Raw genomic sequence first — 20,566 nt, forward strand, 5'->3', positions numbered from 1 at the left:
TAAATCAAGGATCTAAGTACATCACTGTTTTACTGTGTATATACACAAACTTATGGCGATTCTCCTGTAGACTTTATATACAACTTATTAATATACAATCACAACAGCACACTCATGCTGATGTAAAACTCATGACTCACCAGTAGAAAATAGGCATGTTCCGATATTAACCTTTCATACTATTTTGTCTACCATGTCTCCTCCACTCTACAGCACTGTATGACATGAGATGTTCCTTCAAATTTGCTGCTTTAAATGACTAAGAAGAAAAATCCACTTTCTAGACAGCCTGCATAGATTAATGAAAATCTGATTATCGGCACACGCCTACTGGAAATGCATTATACCAAACACGTTTAATTCTCATTGCGATCTGGATGGTCTTTCTTCCGTCCATTTGCTCACAGCACGTCAGTTGTGTTCATCTACTCGCATATTTTTAGCACCATAGATAATTCAGCACCTATAAAGCTTTTTATTCAAACAAAAAATTACTGTGTGCACAACCACTCAACGGTTAAAAAAACAGTGTTTAATAAATAATTTGAGAAGCATAATACACTTAACACATGACACAGATGTGTAGAAGCTCCGAGATTCGAAGATGATCATCCTGGGAAATACGCTGATAGAGCTGTGGGTTTTGCACCGGCCATGTTCGAGGAGGGTTTAGCAATTTCTGCAAACAGATACAGAGCAGGTTAGGTGTTTATTGTTTGCTGATTCGCTTAAAAAGCAGTGTTATGTTTTTGTCTGATATCTTCACCTTTGTTCAGGTGCATGCTGGGTACCAGGCCACGTAGAGGGATGCTCTCATCTCGTCTCTCAAAGTATTTTGAGTCCAACCCGAGTGGCTCCCCGCTATCAGACATGGAAAACAGCATTAACGCATGTGCAGTCTGGTTACACGGTTTTGGTCAGAATGTTACTGCTTTCAAACTATAAAGAGTATTAAGAGGACTATCTGGTGTTAAATGACAACAAAACAGCAACAGTCTGGTGTGAGAATCGTTTTCTGAACCTGTCACAAAGCTAAACACTGGATTTGTTGAATGCTGTGAATAATTGTGGATTATGAATAAGAATGTATTGTTACACACCGCGAGCTGACTAGATCAGGTCTGGGATTACCCTTTCTAAAAACCTGCTCCCAATTAAGGGTTTTTTTTTTTTTTTTGCCTCTAAAGATGACACAATCTGTTTTTCTTTTCTGATACCAATATCAGCCAATATCCATAACCCATCCATGATTTTTTTTCTTTTTAAAATCTTTAAAATGCTTTTTTCGAATTTTGACTTGGAAAAATAAATAAATCACTAAGTAGTGGAGGCAGTGTGTTTTCAGGTCTGTCTGAGATTCTAATTAGTGCGATATCTCAAGAACGAGTGGTTGAATGCTTCTAGGATTTATAAGGAATTATCACTGTAACCAGCACATGAACTATCAAATTTTGGAACTGGGCCAAACAGACTCAAGGTCATGTGGTGTGTTGAGATCAGGATCTTTCAACACAGAGTTCAGCTTGTTTCTATTTGGAAACAGGAACAGATCGAATTCATCCTTTTTTTTTGTCCGATATCCAAGCTGCTGTCAGAGCGATACCTATCCTGGGTATCGGATCAGTGCCATCTGTAGTTGCTACAAAATCTTACTATATGTACAGGGTTGGGTAAAAAAAAAAAAAAAAAAAAAAAAAAAAAAAACACATCAATGAAAACACACACAGAAAACAACCTGGTATGCTGGACCCAACTAAATCACATTTGAGGTATTAAAAGGGATATAGGTGTGCTGTATGCTCAGCCAATCACGTTACCTGCGTAGTTTATATTCATCATGCCACAGAGGTCCCCCATCCTTACGTCACTTAATAAATCCAAGATAACGTAAACCAAATACCATGCAGGCTAACAACTGATTCTAAGCACTGGATAAATTTAGCCAGATTGTGTTATCTGAGATAACTATATCGAGTGACGTACCTACCAACGTGTGAAACCGAGATCAGCGATATTAGCAATGGTACGAATGGTACGAAGACCTGGAGAGGATATTAAGAGTGTTTTTATCCAATATAGAGTCAGGTTTATGTTGCATAAACCGCTCCTGTGCAGGTTTGAGCTTATGGAATTACAGCTATGAAGTACGGACCAATCCAGAATTATGTTGAGTCACTGATCCCAGGTTTAGATTCTGATTTATCGGGTTTAACTCCACAAGGGTAAGTGATGAAGAAAAAACAGGGTTTTTTTCGGTAGTGAACATGTGAGAAACTAACAGATGACTCACTTCTCCTTATTAGAGGATGACTGTGGTGCTGTTGGGTTTCCAGTCCCTTCTACTGGAGACATGCTGGCTTTGGCACTCATCGGGTTAAACTGGACCTGTGAGTGAGTACCGAGCACAAATACATCAGTTTATAATCACAGCACTGAAGGTGTTGATTGATTAATTAATTACATGTTTATTTTAATGTGCTTGTTCTAATACGTTATCGTTACTATAGTAACAGAGGGACTCGTCAGGCAGATGCTCCACATAAGCAGATTAAAAAGACCTGTGTAATCGTTGACTTGGTGAATCAATGACATGGGGAGGCGTTTATACTGTGTTTTCTCTGGAACACGACAAGCTGTTTTTGTCATTAACTTAAAAAGAGGGAGCGAGGAAATGTCTGTTTATACCTGCAGACCTCTTGTATGCTATAGCAGGTATAAAACAGTCATTCCTTCACCAGTCTCTCTCTTTTCAGGATCTAACTTGTCTCGCAGATGTTTCACAGCAGTAAGTGTAACTATAAAAGGATTCAAAATGTATGAAAGTCATTCTTTAATAAATTGAAAATTGTAATCACTTTGAAATTACTGTGATTTAAGAGGGATAAAACACTTCAGGATGTTATAGGAAAATAATCTTTATAAACTTCATACCACCCTGTGACTGATTATTTTTCAATAAAAGCATGACATGGAATGGTTTATTTATTTCATGGTGAACTACTGACTCAAGTGCATGCAAACTACAAAGAAAGTGCGTGCCAATCGTTGGTGGATGAAAGAAAGATTGTGAAAACAGATAAAAGGATGGAAGAGAAAAAAGGAGCCTGCCTTTGGTCCTGGGTTGGGATTGTGTAAAGTGAGGACGGAACGCGGCCCGGTGCTCACACACGACAGAGGGAACGAGTGCTTGGAGTTTAACGTGGAGGTCACAGGATATGGCTGACCCAGAGAGGAGAAAGTCTTACTATCAAGCTAGAGAAAGAAGAAAAGGATATCAGGTAGCACACACACACATCTAATAAAGTCACAGCCACATGTGACTTTATTCATGACAAACTGATTAATGAGATGAACAGAAATCAGACAGAGTGTGTGTGTGTGTGTGTGTGTGTGTTAGTGTTACCATGTTGTGAGAAGCAGGTGCATGTCTCAGTCCAGCACCAGGCTGTGGTGTCTCAAACACACCAACAGTGTCCTGCTTTCTGGACAGCTGGTTTTCATTCAGCTGCTTATTCAGCCACGTTATCACTGCAGGTTAACAGAAAAAAAAACACTTGATAGTTCAACAGGTCAAATGTTATGAAGCACGTGATGGTACACCGACACTTCACACCACAATTAGTGAACCTATTTGAATCAGTCAGACTTGCGTGCATTTCAAGCACTGATTGGTTTAATTCTAGCGAGTCAAATTCAAAATAAAGGCCAATGACCTCTAATAACCTATAAATGTGATTCATACATTCATTCTGCTTGAATGAAAGTGTTTGCAAAAGGTCAATTATTTTCTTGATGTACACAATGAATATTTTAAATATATGTTCTGTATCAATCCTGCTTTCAATTCTCAGAGGTGCTGGGAGTCAATCCCAAAGAGTTGATCAGGCACAGAAAACTAAAGATTTGAAGTCGACTACATACTGAAAGCTATTTGCATCGTGCAGACACTGAAACGAATTGAATTTAGCATCCAAGTGTTTCATTTAGGAACATATTGCAAAGTTGTGTAGTAGTGTTAGCTGACTGAAATGCTGGGGGAAATATGTAAGTAATTCAGTGATTTATTGAAAAAAAATCGTTAGATTAATTGACTACAAAAAATAATTATCACTAAGAACACAAAGAGAAAAACCATCATGCACACGGATGCATACCATTTTCGTTAGTTTTCAGCACCTCTCTGCTCTCGTCCAGTTTTTTAACTGTGGCCTCCAACTGCTCTTTTAACTTCGATACCTGTAAGAACAGGGAAACTAAAGCAATCAGATTTGTAGTTGCAAAATCAAACGTGCTAATGAAATCCCACAATGCACTGCAATAGGTGATTCGAGCAAATAAAGAAATCACAGATATGACAAAACAATTTTTGTTTTGAACATTTTGGCTTTGTGAAACACCTCAAACATGTCAAATTAAATTGTTCCAATTAATGGCATATTTTTTCCAGATCAAGTAGTGGACAAAAGTAAAAAAGCCGGGCGAGTATCCTCCAAGTGTGGTGATTCCATCATTTTTACCAGGGCTTGTATAAAAACGTTAAACATACATTGGTAGAGTTTTAAGTCACGGGCATGATGTCGAAACATTTGCCATTCACTGAAAGTCAAGTAAAGACAAAAGCACTGGCGAAAACATTACTAACTTGATATATGGGGGGGGGGCATAGGGTCAGTTAATATTGACGAGTTCAAAACACCTGCGCAACCTTTGGCTCATCTGCTCATCTTCCCTAAAGAACAAATTCAGATTATTGATAGAAAAAACTGTTCACCTCGTCCTCTTTGAGCCTCAGTCTGTGCTGTGTGTCCTGCAGCTCCCTCTGCTCCCTCTGCAGTCTTTCCGTCGTCTCCTGCAGCACTTTCTCCTGAGACACAGTCACCGTGTTCTTCACCTTAATCTTCCCCACCAGAGCCTTCAGATCGCCCTGCAGCTTTTTAATGATGCCATTTGCCTGAAGCACACCCATGGCTCAGGTCAGTACTTCAAGCATTTCCATTAATATTAATATCAAGTTGAACAATCAGCTTCTCAGATTTACTAATAAATCAAACTGATCATGCCAACCGGACTAATTCAGAAACCTGGAGAGGGCATTAAAAGATTTCTTTCAAAATCAGCTATTAACTGCTCATCTAAATGGTTCTGATAAAGCATAGAACATTAACTGTAATATTGGAGTGTGTATTTATCATACAGTCCAAACCTGATACACAGCCAATTCACACAGACGTACATATCTTTACTCAGACCCATAACATTTATGTATTAGTATCTTTATGAATAAATATCTGCTCAATTAATATACTTGGACAATTTGTCAAATCCAACCACACTAAAGTTACATGTAACTACCATTAATAAACTGAGACACCATCAATTGCTGATCAATTAAATCCTGCAGAAAATAAGCCTGGTATCACTTTATAAATCTCTGACAAACCTTTATGAGCTCCTCAGATAAAGATTTCACTGTTGACTCCAACTTCCCAATCTGTAGCTGTTTACTCTCAACAGTTTCATCAACGGAGGTCTAACCAGGACAAAAAAGAAAGTAGTGAATATATATTATACCACAGCACTTATGATTCTTCACTCCGACTGTACAGAAAGGGTTGATTAATTTTCTATAAACAACAGCTCTGACAATAGTGCAGGTGTATATTAATGCGCTCGTTCTCATTCAAAATGTGTTGATACGGTCAAGAATTTTTGTGGGGAGAAATGTGTTTATTTAACATTTATGGAAGAAGTCTCCAGTGTCAGAGCTTCAGAGCAGTCAGACATTTCAGAACAGAAGATTTTACGCTTTGTGGTTTCTCAGTAGCATACTTTTTTGTTTGGTTTTTTTTTTTTGCTTTTCATTAACTTTATAAAAATAAATTAATAAAAAATTTAAAAAAAAAAGAAAAAAATGAAAAGAGACTGATGAAGGAAAGACTGTTTATAGCTGCTATAACGCAAGTGAGAACTTTTTTGAAGACATTGCACAGCTTTGTGATGGTAACATTAACTCTGCTTCATCACACCACCTAACTGTTGATAATTCTACTTAACAGCATGACACTCAGTAATTTTTATTCTGTACTCAATAAACTTTTATATTTATAGTGTCTTATATGGAATAAAATCCCAAGATGATGTGAAGGAATTCCAACGATCGTGAAATAAAATATATGATATACCATTATGTACCATAATTTTTGGTCATTTTGATAAAAAGGTGCCAATCATTTTTGCGGGCTCTATATGCATCTACAAAATATTATAGATATTGTATTAAATGTTAAAAACAAAGAAAAAAATATCACGTTACCTTTTGCTGCTGCGTGGCCTCGAGCACCTCTTTGGTTCGGAGTACGAGTTGATCTTTGTCTTTAATCTCCTGCTCAAACACGGCTACTCGAGTCTGCAGCTGATTAACTAGTCGCTCTTTTTCATGACATTCTGCATCGAGGGTGCTGTTTTCCCTCCGGAGAGACGCCACCTGCTGCTTTGCCCTCTGAGACTCCTGCAGAGAAAACAATACAAAAAACACAATTAGACAATGCAGAGCAGCTCTAACACTCTACAGAGATTTATACAAAGAATAAAAACACTCATAGCACTTTTCCACCAGGGCTGGAGTCGGAGCCCAATCTCAAACCGGCTGCGCTTTTCCACACAAAAACCCCTGAACCTGGACCTGAAATGGTACCCAATTCCTGGACCGGAACTGGCCCTGAAACCTTGCTGGTCTCGAACTAGGGCACCTGACGTTTTTAGGTAGAGCTTTTTCACTACAGACCGCAGTTTGAATGGCACCATTTTAAAAAGCTTTATTCAGAGTTGCGGTAAACATTAACAACTAGAGATTAAACATATCGGTTCAACAGTGGTCAGCAGAAGAGACCAACGCTCTCCTTGCCATCCGGTCGACGAGAGAAATTCAAGACAAAAAGTAGCATCAGAAAAAAGCGTATATGAGGAGATAGCAGAGGAAATGGCCACCTTAGGATTTAGCCGTTCCACTGATCAAGTGGTCAACCAATTTAAAAAAAATTTAATAAGGAATACAGGGGCCAAAAAAAAGAGATGAACATTGTTGATGACGTAGTGGGTTCAGCTCGCTTGTCAGTGTAAACGAGGGCGGGTTCGAGTGAGTGCCACCCTCTGGCCGAGCACCGGCTCCAGCTCCTCCACCAGCCCTGGTGTCATACTGTTACAGAAAAATAATCAAGGACGGTGTGGTGTGACGTAGTGGAGTTACTGTTACCACCCTGAAGTTGATTATTTTCCTATAACAGTGCATTCTGAAGTGTTTAATTTCGCTTATACCAAAGCAATTTGCTGACTATTACAATTTTTCTTTAGTTAAAAAAAAAAAAAAAAAAAAAAAGTAAAGAATATCAAATGTTTAACCATTTATAGTAACATTTATATTGTGGAACATCCATGAAACAAGTTAGTTCCTGTTCTCACTTACTAGCAGCTATAAACAACCATTTGCTCACCAGTTAATACTACAAAAAAAACGTAAACTCCACCCCATGTCAGACAATTAAAGTTACAGCTTTAACTCTGACTGTTACAGAGCTGACACTGGAGACACCTTCCATAAATGTTAAACACATTTGTCCTGACAGAAAACTTCACTATATCAACTATTATACACAGTTTTTAATAGGTTTATGTGGAGCATCTGTCTGTGAACGAGCCGTTACTTTACAAGTCCCTGTGAATGAGCCGTTACTATAGAAACGATAACGTATTAGAATGGATGCATTATTGTCAGAGCTGCTGTTAAAGCACATTAATCACCATCAACAGCACTATGGTATGAAATAAAATCTAAACATAAATAAACCTCACCTCCTCGAGGCCGAGCAGTTTGGCCTTCAGGTCTCGGATAGTGGAGTCGCTTTTGTACTTTTTCTCTGTGAGCTCCCTGTTGGAGGTCTCCAGTTCAGAGAGTCGGGTTTGAAGCTGCTGAGTGCTGCGCTGATGAGTCGCCTCCAGCTCACGCCTCAGCTGTTCATTCTGCTGCTGCAGCCTGGTCTGGATCTGTACATGTACAAATACACTGAGGTTATAGGTGTATTAAAATATGGTCCAACAGTGACACTACTAAGAACAGGACGTCTCTCTAAAATTGATGAGAAAATCAGGAGAAAACTGGTCAGGGAGACTGCAAAGAGGCCTACTGCAGCAGTACTGTTTGCTCCAAACATATGATAATCTCCCAAATTCCTTATATTTTTGGGCTGTGGGTAGGGTGGCAAGATGGAGCACTTTTTTAAATCAAAAAATAAATAAATAAATAAATAAATAAACATCCAATCTCCCAAACCCTTGTGGAATAATGTGTTAGGTCTGATGAGACCAAAGTTGAACTTCTTGGCCATAATACTAAAAGACGTTTGGCATTAAAAAAAAATTTTTCTTTAATAATTAATTAAAACATAACTAGAAGAACACCATCCCTACAGTGAAGCATGGTGGCGGCAGCATCATACTTTGGTGCTGTTTGTCTTCAGCTGGAGCTGGGGCTTTAATCAGGATGGATGGAATAAATAATAGATCCAAATATTAGTCAATTTTGGTGCAAGACCTTAAAGCTTCTGCTAAAACACATAAGATAAAGAGGAACTTCACCTTTCAGCATGACAAGCAAACCTCCAAATCAACAAAGGAATGACTTCACCAAAACAAGATCAAGGTTTTGGAATAGCCCAGTCAGAGTCCAGACCTAAATCCAATCAAAGATCTGTGAGGTGACCTAAAGAGGGCTGTGCACAGGAGATGCCAAACCAATCTGACAGAGCTAGAATGCTTCTGCAAGGAAGAATGGCAAAATATTGCTATGTCAAGAAATGCCAAACTGACTGACTCTTACCCAAAAAGATCGAATTCTGTGATAAAATCTAAAGGTGCTTGAACTAAGTTTTAGTTAGGGGTGTGCACACTTCTACAACCAGGTTATCATACTTTTTTTCCCTGTAAAATTTTTCTTATTGTTTTTCACTTTAATTAATAGGTTAAACTCTCACAATAAAGGTGTGAAAGTTTCCGACATGATTTATCTTGGTTTCATTTTTTTTTTTTTTTTACATCACCTGTCATTTTTACAGAGGTGTGTAGACTTTTTTACATCGCAACAACCTGTCATTTTTACAGAGGTGTGTAGACTTTTTTACATCGCAACAACCTGTCATTTTTACAGAGGTGTGTAGACTTTTTTACATCCACTGTACATTGGTTTGTCCATCTCTCCCACACTACTACCTGCACTCCCACACATCTTTAACACATCCCTCAGTTCTGGGTCCACTGCTCTTTTCTATTTATACTACGTCTCTGCGGCCTATGACTGAGTCTCATGGCTTCTCATATCACTGCTATGCTGATGACACACAGCTCTATTTGTCCTTCCAGCCTGATGATCGATCCATCTCAGCACGCATTTCTGCCTGCCTGTCTGACATCTCAAACTGGAGGAAGGAACACCACCTTAAGCTCAACTTGGCGAAAACTGAGCTTCTGCCCCTCAAATCAACCACAACCTCACCGTACAGCTCGGCTCAAACACACACAAGCCAACCAGGACAGCCAGAAACGTTGGGGTGACTTTCGATGACAACTTGACCTTTACAGACCACATTTCAACAGCTGCACGATCTTGTAGGTTCAATCTGTACAACATCAAGAAAATCAGACCCTATCTCACCGAACAGGCTACACAGCTACTAGTCCAGGCTCGTTATCTCAAAACTGGACTACTGGAACTCACTGCTCCCAGGCCTCCCACCCAGCTCCATCAAACCCCTTCAGATGATTCAGAATGCAGCAGCACACCATGTCTTCAATCAGCCCAAAAGAACCCATGTCACACACCCCTTAGAGCTGCACGATTATGGCCAAAATGATAATCACGATTATTTATCACAATTATTCATTGATTTTAGGGACAACATATTTTTATGCACATTTAATAAACAGACCACTGCTTTCACCTCCATGTTGTGCTACATTCCTGCTAATATACAAATCTTTGCATCAAATTAGACTGGTCCTTAAAGTACCTCATCTTGTAGAAGCAAATTATAAATAAAATTGTACCCAAAATATAGGATAATTAAAATAAAAATGCTATCAACCAAACGAAAATATGCAACCAGATATAAACTATTCAGGCGTCTGCAGAAAAGGCAAAAAGTGTTTACAGATGGAGAGACGCAGACAAATCACCCAATAGAGCGGCGCATGTCATTCTGTACCGGAACCTGGAAGTTATCATCACACTGGTTCCCTCGACAAAAACCCAATAGCATTTTCACATAGGCATTTGGATTATCGCAAAAAAATAAAAATGTAACATTTTTCCTAAGACAAGCTTTGTTTTATAATTTTTACCTCCAGAGCTTTTTCACGCTCTGCTGTGAGGTCTTGCGTATGTCTGCTGGACAAAGTCGTCGTTTGTGATGTCCATTCAGAGCGCAGTTTGTCCAGCTCCCGGCTCTTCTCAGACAACGTCTAAAACAACACCAAAGGTCTGTTTAGAAAGTTGAATCAAAGTGATACTTCTGTCTTTCTTTCTTGTTTTTTTAATTCCAAGCTATATAGCCAGTTGTACCTGCTGTGCATAGTTTAGCTGCCTAGTCAGATCCTCTTCGGTCTTCTTTAGTTTTTGTTGGAGTTGCTCCTTTTCCTCCTGAGAAAAACAACATTTACTCATTAACCTTCCATTTACTCATTAACCTTCCGTTTCCTCAGAGTTTACAGTGGTGTAGCTCAACTGAAGAACAGACACCAACATTATGGAATTTAGGACTGTTTATAAAAAAAAAAAAAGAAAAGAAAAAAAAAGAAGAAGACTAAAATACAATACATCATCAAATACAATATATCATCACATCAAATGACAAAATAGTGAAGGTGTTGTATGTCTTCAACTGTTGTTTGTTTTTTTTAAACAAACATTGATATTAACACTAAGCCCTGGACAATATGATGCCATATCAATACAGCGATAAATTGTGCCACAATACCCTTTTCTTCACAATATCTTTTATAACATCTTTATTGGTTCTTTAATATGTTACAAACTTTCCAAATACATTTTTACAGTTTTGTGGGCGTGGCTAAACGTAAATCAGCTGTGTTGCGAACCTGCTTGGATATTTATTGCTGATTTGCGTTTATCAACATAAAGACATGGCATGTTTAGCTTTCTTTGTGCGTCTCTCTTCCTCTACTACGTGTTGAAGATTTCTCAGAAGAGAGCCAGCTCCAATGCAGGGAGTGACAGAGTGGGTGAATGGGAATTACACCATCACATTTGAAGAATATAAACGAGAGAATGTCTGCATACAACACTTAGCTTTATCCTAGATTCATACTTTGTAGACTGTTTGTTTAATGTTATTTTTTTAGCATACACTACTATATGCCAGCCCTTGTAGAGCCCTGCCTCCTTATGCTAGTTTCGTAAAATTGTGTATACAATTTTACACTCTGTACATACGGGATAATAGTGCCCTTTACAGGTAAATCTTTAAAAATAGATAAATAAGTAAATAAATAAATAAATGGGAAAAGTCTCCCCCCCAATTTAATTTAAAAAGTGGGACTTTAATATATTCTAGATTCAAGCCCATTTCATATTTAAAGACTTTTTTTGTTATAATCTTGATTACGGCTTACAGCTCATGGAAATCAAAAATCCAGTATCTCAAAATATAAGAATAAAGAATTTATAATACAGAAATGTCAACCTGAGAAGAGCTCTGATCTGCTAATAAACACCTACAAAGGTGTTTCCTGAGGCTTTAATCTCGGTGAAGATGAAAGTACTTTATGGAGATGCTGATTTCCATTTCCAGCAGGACTTAGCACCTGCCCACAGTGCCAAGACTTCTAGTAACTGACCATGGTATTACTGTGCTTGATTGGCCAGTCAACTTGCCTGACCTGAACTCCATAGAGAATCTGAGTGACACCAGACCTAACAATAAAGACGAGCTGAAGGCTGCTATCAAAGTAACCTGGGCTTCCAGAAGACCTCAGCACAGCCACAGGCTGATTGCCTCCGTGCCACACCGCATTCATGCAGTAATTCATGCAAAAGGATTAAAGCCCCGACCAAGTATTGAGTACATAAATTAACATACTCTTCAGAAGTTTGACATTTCTGTGTTATAAATTCTTTATTCTAATATTTTAATACTGGATTTTTTATTTCCATGAGCTATAAGCCGTAATCATCAAGATTTTAACAAAAAAGGCTTGCAATATTTCACTTTATGTGTAATGAATATGGAATATATGAAACTCCACTTTTTGACTGAAATTATGGGGGGCGGGGGTGACCTTTTCCACGATATTTTAATTTTTTGAGATGCACCTGTATATATGCCTGGACACTGTATGGGGTGCCATTTCTTTTAGCGATTATGTTTTTGTTTTGATGAGGAGAAAGGGAAGATCTTTTTTCCTTTTGTTTTATTAGGGACAATGAAAATACTTTAAAACATTTTCAGTTGTTTATTATTTTGCCATTACTCACTCTGATGCTAATTCTCCAGCAGCTTATATTCCTTTATTCTTTAATACAGGGACATCAAAATAACAACTCTGGTGTCTGTTCTCTTCCAACTTATTTTACATCCTTCGCTTCATACTGGCACAACAAACTTGGTGTTCACTTGGTTTTTTTTTTCAATAGTAATACATTTTTATTACAAGAATTGTAAATAAATATTTGCCTACATGTGGGACAACAGTTCAGGACACAATGAAAGAAGATATTTACGCTTCTCCTCATCTCCTGTACCTTCATCGCTGCCAAACAGGTAGCCAGATATTTCTTTATTTCCACATCTGAGCCAGGGAGCAGTTTGAGAGACAGGTGTGTGAGGTGCTTGAAGGCGTTGGTCTCCACAATGTTCAGATTAGCGATGCCATGGTTTAGTGCAGACGACGGGGAGGTAAGCTGCAGTAGGAACCTACAAGAAAAAAAATAAATAAACAATACAGTTCTTACTAATCTTTTGCCTAAGGTAGAAACTGGAGTATGTGTATATACACACAGGGTTTTATGGCAACCACCAGGCGTTTGGAAGAAAAAACGCTGCTGCTTGTTTGTTTTAGTTATGATGTAGTAGCAGTGTACTCAAATGCTAAAATGTGGAGCTCCTACGCAAAATACATAAAGCTTGGCTGGTCTGCACTCTGCATTATCATGTGCAGGTGGCTTTAACACCATACAGAATCAAGGCATCATTTTGAGAAACGTCCGGTCACCTCGGATTTTCTTTGCTCTGCTCGGAGATGCACTGCTCCAACAAGTCTATGAACTTCTGAGGGAATGCGGTGAAGTCTATCAGGAGACCCTGCTGGACTTTTAGGCTGTTTCAATTATAAAAAGAAAAGCAGGTCTATTTGAAATATTGTCATCACACAGAGTCAATACAAAAGTTGTACAGCTGCAATTTTCTGACTATTCTTCTACAAATTCACACAGCCTTAAAGCCAAAAGAGTGCAAAAACATTTTCTGAACAAAATCAGCATACCTTTGAAAATCCTCCTCTGATATGACGAGATTATACAGGAAGTAGAGATCAGCATCATCAGTCAGCCTCACAACCAAATCCTAGAAAATAAAAATACATTTAAAAAAAAAAAATTTTTAAAGTCAAGATTTTTAGATTAACTTCAAGAGAAAGGAAAGGGTTTTTTTTAGCTGCTATAACACAAGTGAGAACAGGAACTAACTTGTTTCATAGGATTTTCAATTTTCATAGGAAAATTGCTGTGGTATAAGCTGAATAAAACACTTCAGGACGTTGTGTTACAAGAAAAGAGTCAACTTTAGTGTGGTAAAAATAATTCTGCTTCATCACACCACCATGTGAGTGATTCATTTTCTATAACAGCATGACAGCGAGTGTTTTATTCCTTACATACAATAGACATGATCCAAACACTGTGTAATTTGATTTAGAAACACATACCCGTCTGTGGATGGGGTTTGAAACGAGCTGTAGTTCAATACTGACTCTGATAACTGCTCGCCTACAAGAAATAATTCAAACGATTAACAACACAAATGCCAGAGATTCATAAAGAACAAAAAGGGGACAGAAATTCGAGATGGCTGCACACTACAAGCAGTAAATCCTACTGATCTTACGACAGTTTCCTTTTACAACTTCCATAGAAATAAAATTGTATAATTTACTTTTTAGAACTGATTTTTTAAAAACATTTATTTATGCACTTTAATTATAAATAATAATAATAATAATAATTATATATATATATATATATATATATATATATATATATATATATATATATATATATATATAATATATATATTTTTTTAATACCTTGATCACAATTTAAACATAAATATACATCCTTTTATTTTATATATTTCCCCCAAGGTTAAATTCTACATTATTCTATTCTATACTGAATAATATAGCACTAGAAATCTTATTTACTAAACTGCAATGTTATCCATGCCCATGTCTTTCCATAGATGACGTAATGATTTGTATTTCCGGAATTTTGTAGGTTTAATGACGTCATGTTGACCATACTTAACGATTTCAGAAATGTAAAATAACTCATTGATTCAATTATAATTGGTCTCAAATATACTCACTATAACATTGTGTCATATTTATGAAAAATTATGCATCAGACATGTGAATTAAATGTTACGTTAAACATTAAATAAGTATTACATTTTAGCCAAATATTAAAAATTTTGTGTTAATATGCAAATAGTTAAAGACTTCATTTGCATATGTAACGGTTTTTAAAACACTTGTGGTACAAAAAAATGAAGTTATCGTTTAAAAGGTGTGGCCTCAAAATAATAAACATTTAATACTCTTTATTTTAATCCGGACCGCCCGCGAACAGCTGCGCTAATTGTTTAGTTCGTTGTTAGCGAGAGTTAGCATTAGCATAAACATGGCATTGGCATCAACATCGACATAGCATTAGCATTAGCATTAGCATGAACATGGCAGCAAGAAAAAAACAGATTTGTTTACCTGTCATCGCAGTCTTTACACTTCACGTGCACTTGCAACGTCTTGTTAAAAAGCAACTCCGTCATTTCTGTTTTGCATCAAAAAATAAAAAACAATAAAATATTTACCAACGTGTTTCTGGTTCAACTTTAAGCAACAGATTTTAAGCAGCAACGGTAGATTTCGAGTTTGGCGCTTCGCCTCCCGCTAATGGCCGCTAAAGCCGGAAATGATGATACTGTCAACATGAACATGGAAGTGTTCCAATCCGCTTTCTATTGTCCTAGAACACTTCGCTCTGCTAATTCCTATTATAAAGCAGAGTACGCGATTTGAGCCACATATTCTGACTAGTGTTATACTGAAATACTCGTATTATATGTGTGGGGAAAATATGTTATCGGTACTTTTTCAATTAACCAGGCTATCCTGACTAGTAGCTATATATGCTATACGTGCTATATGGATATAATTGAGCAAAAACAGAACAGTGAGGTTGTAGTGAGGCAGCTTTGTGAACTGACGACTAAAAGGCTAAATTAATTAATTCTATATATATTACACACATGCATACTCAGGTATAGCCAGTGTTCTAAAATGTACTAGATAGTACCTAGTGCAGTAGGTAACATAACTCCAGTATAATTGAAACATAAACTAGAGTTCTGTGTACGAATCTATAAGAGCTCGAGAATTAAAAAAAACGAAGTCGTTTATCTACACATACAGGCGATAGTATTTCATAATTCATTAATTGTTTTTTTTTAAGTAATAATAAATACATAAATAAAATCCCAGGAGAAGGGGTTGGACAAACCAAATTGTGATTGGTGGAACGTCAGGGGTCAAAGGTGACACACATAGAGGCGGCGCAGGAAGAAGTTTGAACATGGCGGTGAGTAGCATGTTCGCTTTCTATTTTTGTTCAAGTTGCGTTTAACTGTGTAAACGTTCTGCATTTATAAACCAAGACTGTGGTAAAGGAAAACAAAAATACGTATGTTTAATCAAAAAATTTTAATTTAATGTTACGCTACTTGTTTTTAAATTTAAAGACGTTAAGCCAATTTAGTATGTTAGCCAACTAGCTAACAGTGTATTGTGTGTAACTGTAATGTTATTTTTTTAAATCACGTTTTTCTTTTTTAAGCACATTTACTGTGCTTCTTCCTAGAACATGAATTGGTTTGGTATTTAAATACTTGTAAGTTTTGAGAATGTTAAGTGAAGATGCTGTATTTTAAAAAAAATTAAGATCCACTTAATAAGCCAACCGGTCACGATTTTTAATCGATGCACGATAAGTATAAGGGGTTTTATTATTATTTGTGACGTTTCTTACAAATTGATGATGATATTATTATTATTATTATTATTATTATTATTATTACTATTATTATTAATAATATAATAATTATTGTTAAGTTCTCAGGGCTCTGAGCGTGGGCGGCTGGTATAAATGTGCTAGCAGGGCTTTTAAAGATAAGAAGAAATTGGTGTAAGGTTTATGTTTTGGCTCCACGTCAGATTATTTGCTGTTAAATATCTTAAAGTGGATTGTTTTGGACGCTTATGGAACTGACCTCAACTTTACCACTGGCTGGGGCTGATTTCTTTCTAACACAGACTGTAGGTTCATCAGTGACAGTTGTGTCATGCTTGGTGTTATTGATGCAGCAGCAACTTCATTTCACACTTCACAGAGCACAGATTGCAGTCATTAATTCATGAACTATGTCCAGATTACTGTCATGTCATGTTGACTGTCAGTACTGTGACAGCTACACTGCGATTACATCACATAGTATCGTATGTCAGTATCTTTTTTAAGTAAGAGAAAATAAGTGGCACTGAGTTATGACTATTGTATCAATGTGACCCTAAGATTATGATAACATTTTGTTGATTTGATGAGACTTCTGCTTCGGTGCTGTTACAGGATAAAGAGAAGAAGAAGAAAGAGAGTATATTTGACTTGTCAAAGTACATCGACAAAACCATCAGAGTTAAATTCCAAGGTGGACGTGAAGGTACATGATTAATGTTAGCTATTACATCTTCTTTCATTTTTATCATGATTTCTTATGTGAATAACAAATCCAAATGTTATTTATTAATTTATCATTTCATTTATTGCACATATGCACAAGACTATTTGCGGCCAGTTTTCCTAAAACCTAAACGGCTTAAAGGGACCAATGTGACAAGTGTTACACACTCAGTTTCCAGTTGTTTTACTGCTTAATAGCAAACCTTTTTAATTCAAATCCTCTTCCGCTGCACAGCGAGTGGCGTCCTGAAAGGGTTCGATCCTCTGCTGAACCTGGTGCTAGACGGTACAATTGAGTACATGCGTGGTAAGTATTTATGCGCATCCAGGCTCTCGGATAACATTCCTCTATTAGCTTAAAGAAATATATTGGTAAAACCAAATTTTACATTTCCAGTAAACAAAGCTAGCAAGACAAAGTTGGGTTTTTTTTGTTGTTTATTTGTTTGTTTGTTTGTAAACTGAAAACTATGGTGGCCTGTAAGTTCGCAATATATTAACAAACCATAAACCCAAAAGGAAATTCAGAAACGCATCAACAATTTCTCTAAACAGAAAGAGTGGTCCTTAATGAAAATCACATGCTCATATTGCTGACACAAGGGAATAAATTTCACCTTGTCGGTCTGTTACAGTCCCTCCAGGATTTTGCGATTGCAGAAATTAATGCAAAATCAAGGAAACTGTGCAACATTTGGAGGAGCTTGCAATTGTCAGGCATGACACGTAATGTGACGTAATCGCAACACGCATTCAGCCAAAGCTCTCTTCACTTAACGTGCCTCGAACGAGCACAGCTAAATGGCCTCATTTACCAACTAATTCACTGCGAAAGACCGTGAAAAACACGTTCATGGTATTGCAATTTTTCCAATTCAAGTGATTTTCCACAAAAAAACACAAACTCTGCAAGTTGCATTGCAATTTTTTTTTTTTTTGGGGGGGGGAGCTGCAGCAGCAAAATAAAGCAATTTTTGGTCACAACAAGAACAAAAAAACTCTGAAATCTTGAACTGACTATTTGGCTAGCTTCATGAAATCAATGGGGTTTGTTGTTTTTTGGTTTGTTGTTCAGTTTTTGGTTTTGATAATGTGTTTAGTGCTTACGGGCCACCGCAGAAAAGTCATCTGCTACAAGTGACTCCTCCATAAACTTATATTAGAGGTTGTAGGGCAGGTTTTTGGGATAATATAAAATATAATGTATAATATTGTTGATGTACAATATCACTCATTGTGGAAACCGACTTTGAACTGCATTCATAGAATAATTTAGAAAGATTTTTACCTCTTCATGGAGTGTTTTAGAAAGATTAGAGAGAGGGGGAAAAAAAACAATAAAACAAATTAGTTAGCATCATTAGGGCTGTGTGTGTGTGTGTGTGTGTGTGTGTGTGTGTGTGTGTGTGTGTGTGTGTGTTTTCCACACGTGCAGACCCAGATGATCAGTATAAACTGACTGAGGACACCAGGCAGCTCGGCCTTGTCGTGTGTCGAGGGACGGCTGTTGTCCTCATCTGTCCTCAAGACGGCATGGAGGCCATCCCCAACCCCTTCGTACAGCAGCAGGACGGCTAACGCACTCACCCCCTCTGTCTCTAACACACACATACGGAGGGATTATGTCTGTTTTCTACAAGAAGTTTCGGTTGAGCAAATGTTTGTGTTGCGTCCAAATTTGTGGATGTCGGATGCCATCAGGTGTAACGTGGTTTTTTTCCCCCCTGGTTGTAACTTTGCTCAGGAGATCTTTTTAGTTTGTTTTCTAGATATGGGTTTGAATTAAACTGTATGGAGTCACGTGATCTCGTTATGTATGACTGCACATTGTGCTAACTTTATTTTTACTCATTATTTTAATATTATAATTAAATTGGACGTTCGTAAGATTTCTGGAGTTCGTGCTTTCTCATTTTGCTCACCATCTTTTTGCCAGATGAAATAAAACTACTATAAAGTGTTTTGCAAGAACATAACCAGGTGTAATCATGGCACCTTCATGTTATTTCACATGTTCACACATTACACAGATCTCACACATGAAACGGGTGTGATCTTCTTCATGCACGAGGGGGTAGACAGTGTGTATCGAATTAAGAAGCGTGTTCCAAATATTTGGAGAATAAAATCCAACCTCTTTTATGATACTCGGTAATAAAGTTTGAGACGCAGCCTGTCATTTAGCTGGTTAAAAGAAGTCTTAAGCTCTTAAAAGCTTTGCAAAAAAATAGGCATTAAAATAACTGAGGTATTAATAAAGTAAACTTTTTAGGCATTTGTTAAATCCACTCCACCCCTGTGTGTGTGTACATGCATGTATTTATCCCTTTGTGAGGACCAGAAAGGATTAAACGTCCTCGTAATGTTCGTGTAGTAAAGTGTCCTACTACAAAGAGGACTGTGTGATCAAGTGTCCTCACAATCACACAGTCCTCAATTGGGATGTAACTGAGTGTGAATACATTATTTTGGAATGAACACAGAAGTGTCAGTGTTCGTATTTAATGTACCCTTAAAAAAAGAGAGGATATTTTAGGCCACTTGGGTATTATACTCAGAATGTTCCAAGTCCATTTTCCCCAGTTCTGCTCTAAACACATTCCAGTACATCAGCTCAGAAAAAGATAGATGTCCAGAGCAAGACCATGTTTGTATGGCTAGTCTCTGAATTTGATACACATTATCAATATTTGCATGAATTATTTCTGCTCGACAAGCTATTAAAAACAAATTTTGACAGGTCAGCTAATCTTGTTCATGTTTGGTTTATTGAAATCAATGGAATTACATTATAAATCTAAACTTAAAAAGTTGTTGAAACATGTTTTTATGACCCAAAAGCTACAGATCTAAAATCAAGTTTCATCATGTAGAAAATACATCAAAGGGAATTCTGTTTGCTGCCAACTGTGCACTGCCTTATTATTGTAACATCAGAGTGAATCAGTGAACTCGGGCACAACAGATGTTAGTCAAGTTCCCGACTTGGAAGTCCAAGTTGAATGACTTCCGCATGCCAGGGGTCGGGATTTTCCAAGTTGTGAGTAAAATGGATTGCAGCGTCAATCTGAATACAGATATGTGGAGCAATAAATAGATACTGAGAGTTCGTGTTGCTGCATCACAGCTCCAGGTTCCCAGGTTTGACCCTGAGCTCGGGTTACTATCTGCATGGAGTTTTACATGTTCTCCCTGGATACAGTGATCAGGATACAGTGAGTGAGTGAGATATACTGTGCAGGGTGTCCAAAAAGTCTCCATACATAGTGGACTATGTTTGCCAGCACCATGTAGGTTGTGTTTTCCTCAGTGGATGTTTGTGGACGTCCATTTCTCAGTCGGTCCGCACCACTGTTTTTGAATTGGTTAATAAGTTTGGCAGCAGTGTTCTTTGTGTGATGTATTATATATATATATATATATATATATATATATATATATATATATATATATAAACTAAGTATGAAACATTTTGGAAGACATTTTGATAAA

The 20,566-nt window shown here is 37.3% G+C and overlaps 2 protein-coding genes across 3 annotated transcripts; one reads left to right on the plus strand and one right to left on the minus strand.

Moving 5' to 3' along the window:
* Positions 1 to 510: 510 nt before the first annotated feature.
* sass6 (SAS-6 centriolar assembly protein) lies at positions 511 to 15,575 on the minus strand. Of its 2 annotated transcripts, XM_017477831.3 has the most exons (17): positions 15,046 to 15,569; positions 13,990 to 14,050; positions 13,549 to 13,628; positions 13,279 to 13,383; positions 12,809 to 12,980; positions 10,610 to 10,687; positions 10,390 to 10,509; positions 7,849 to 8,040; positions 6,314 to 6,508; positions 5,441 to 5,530; positions 4,772 to 4,951; positions 4,155 to 4,236; positions 3,404 to 3,528; positions 3,109 to 3,252; positions 2,291 to 2,385; positions 767 to 861; positions 511 to 679 (listed from the first exon to the last, which is right to left on the minus strand). In XM_017477831.3, the coding sequence occupies exons 1-17, from the start codon at positions 15,108 to 15,110 to the stop codon at positions 609 to 611; spliced, it is 1,950 nt and encodes a 649-aa protein (XP_017333320.1). In that variant the 5' UTR covers positions 15,111 to 15,569; the 3' UTR covers positions 511 to 608. The 2 variants fall into 2 exon arrangements, with proteins under 2 accessions (XP_017333320.1, XP_017333321.1); XM_017477832.3 differs by lacking the exon at positions 3,109 to 3,252 and having other exon boundaries at positions 15,046 to 15,575.
* Positions 15,576 to 15,903: 328 nt separating this feature from the next.
* lsm7 (LSM7 homolog, U6 small nuclear RNA and mRNA degradation associated) lies at positions 15,904 to 18,961 on the plus strand. Its single transcript, NM_001200821.1, is given in 4 exon segments — positions 15,904 to 15,919; positions 16,964 to 17,054; positions 17,310 to 17,381; positions 18,510 to 18,961. Coding segments are annotated over 4 exon segments (312 nt in total). The 5' UTR covers positions 15,904 to 15,913; the 3' UTR covers positions 18,653 to 18,961.
* The last annotated feature ends 1,605 nt before the right edge of the window (positions 18,962 to 20,566 follow it).

The sequence above is a fragment of the Ictalurus punctatus genome, chromosome 10, assembly GCF_001660625.3.
Source record: "Ictalurus punctatus breed USDA103 chromosome 10, Coco_2.0, whole genome shotgun sequence".
NCBI classification, from domain to species: Eukaryota; Metazoa; Chordata; class Actinopteri; order Siluriformes; family Ictaluridae; genus Ictalurus; species Ictalurus punctatus.

Excerpts from the sequence above, each read along its gene's own strand:
- sass6 (XM_017477831.3), bottom strand. The coding sequence starts at position 15,110 with ATGACGGAGTTGCTTTTTAACAAGACGTTGCAAGTGCACGTGAAGTGT. Across the intron at positions 13,384-13,548 it reads TCAGAGGAGGATTTTCAAAG|CCTAAAAGTCCAGCAGGGTC; the intron begins GTATGCTGATTT and ends TAATTGAAACAG. Across the intron at positions 862-2,290 it reads TCATCCTCTAATAAGGAGAA|CGGGGAGCCACTCGGGTTGG; the intron begins GTGAGTCATCTG and ends CATGTCTGATAG.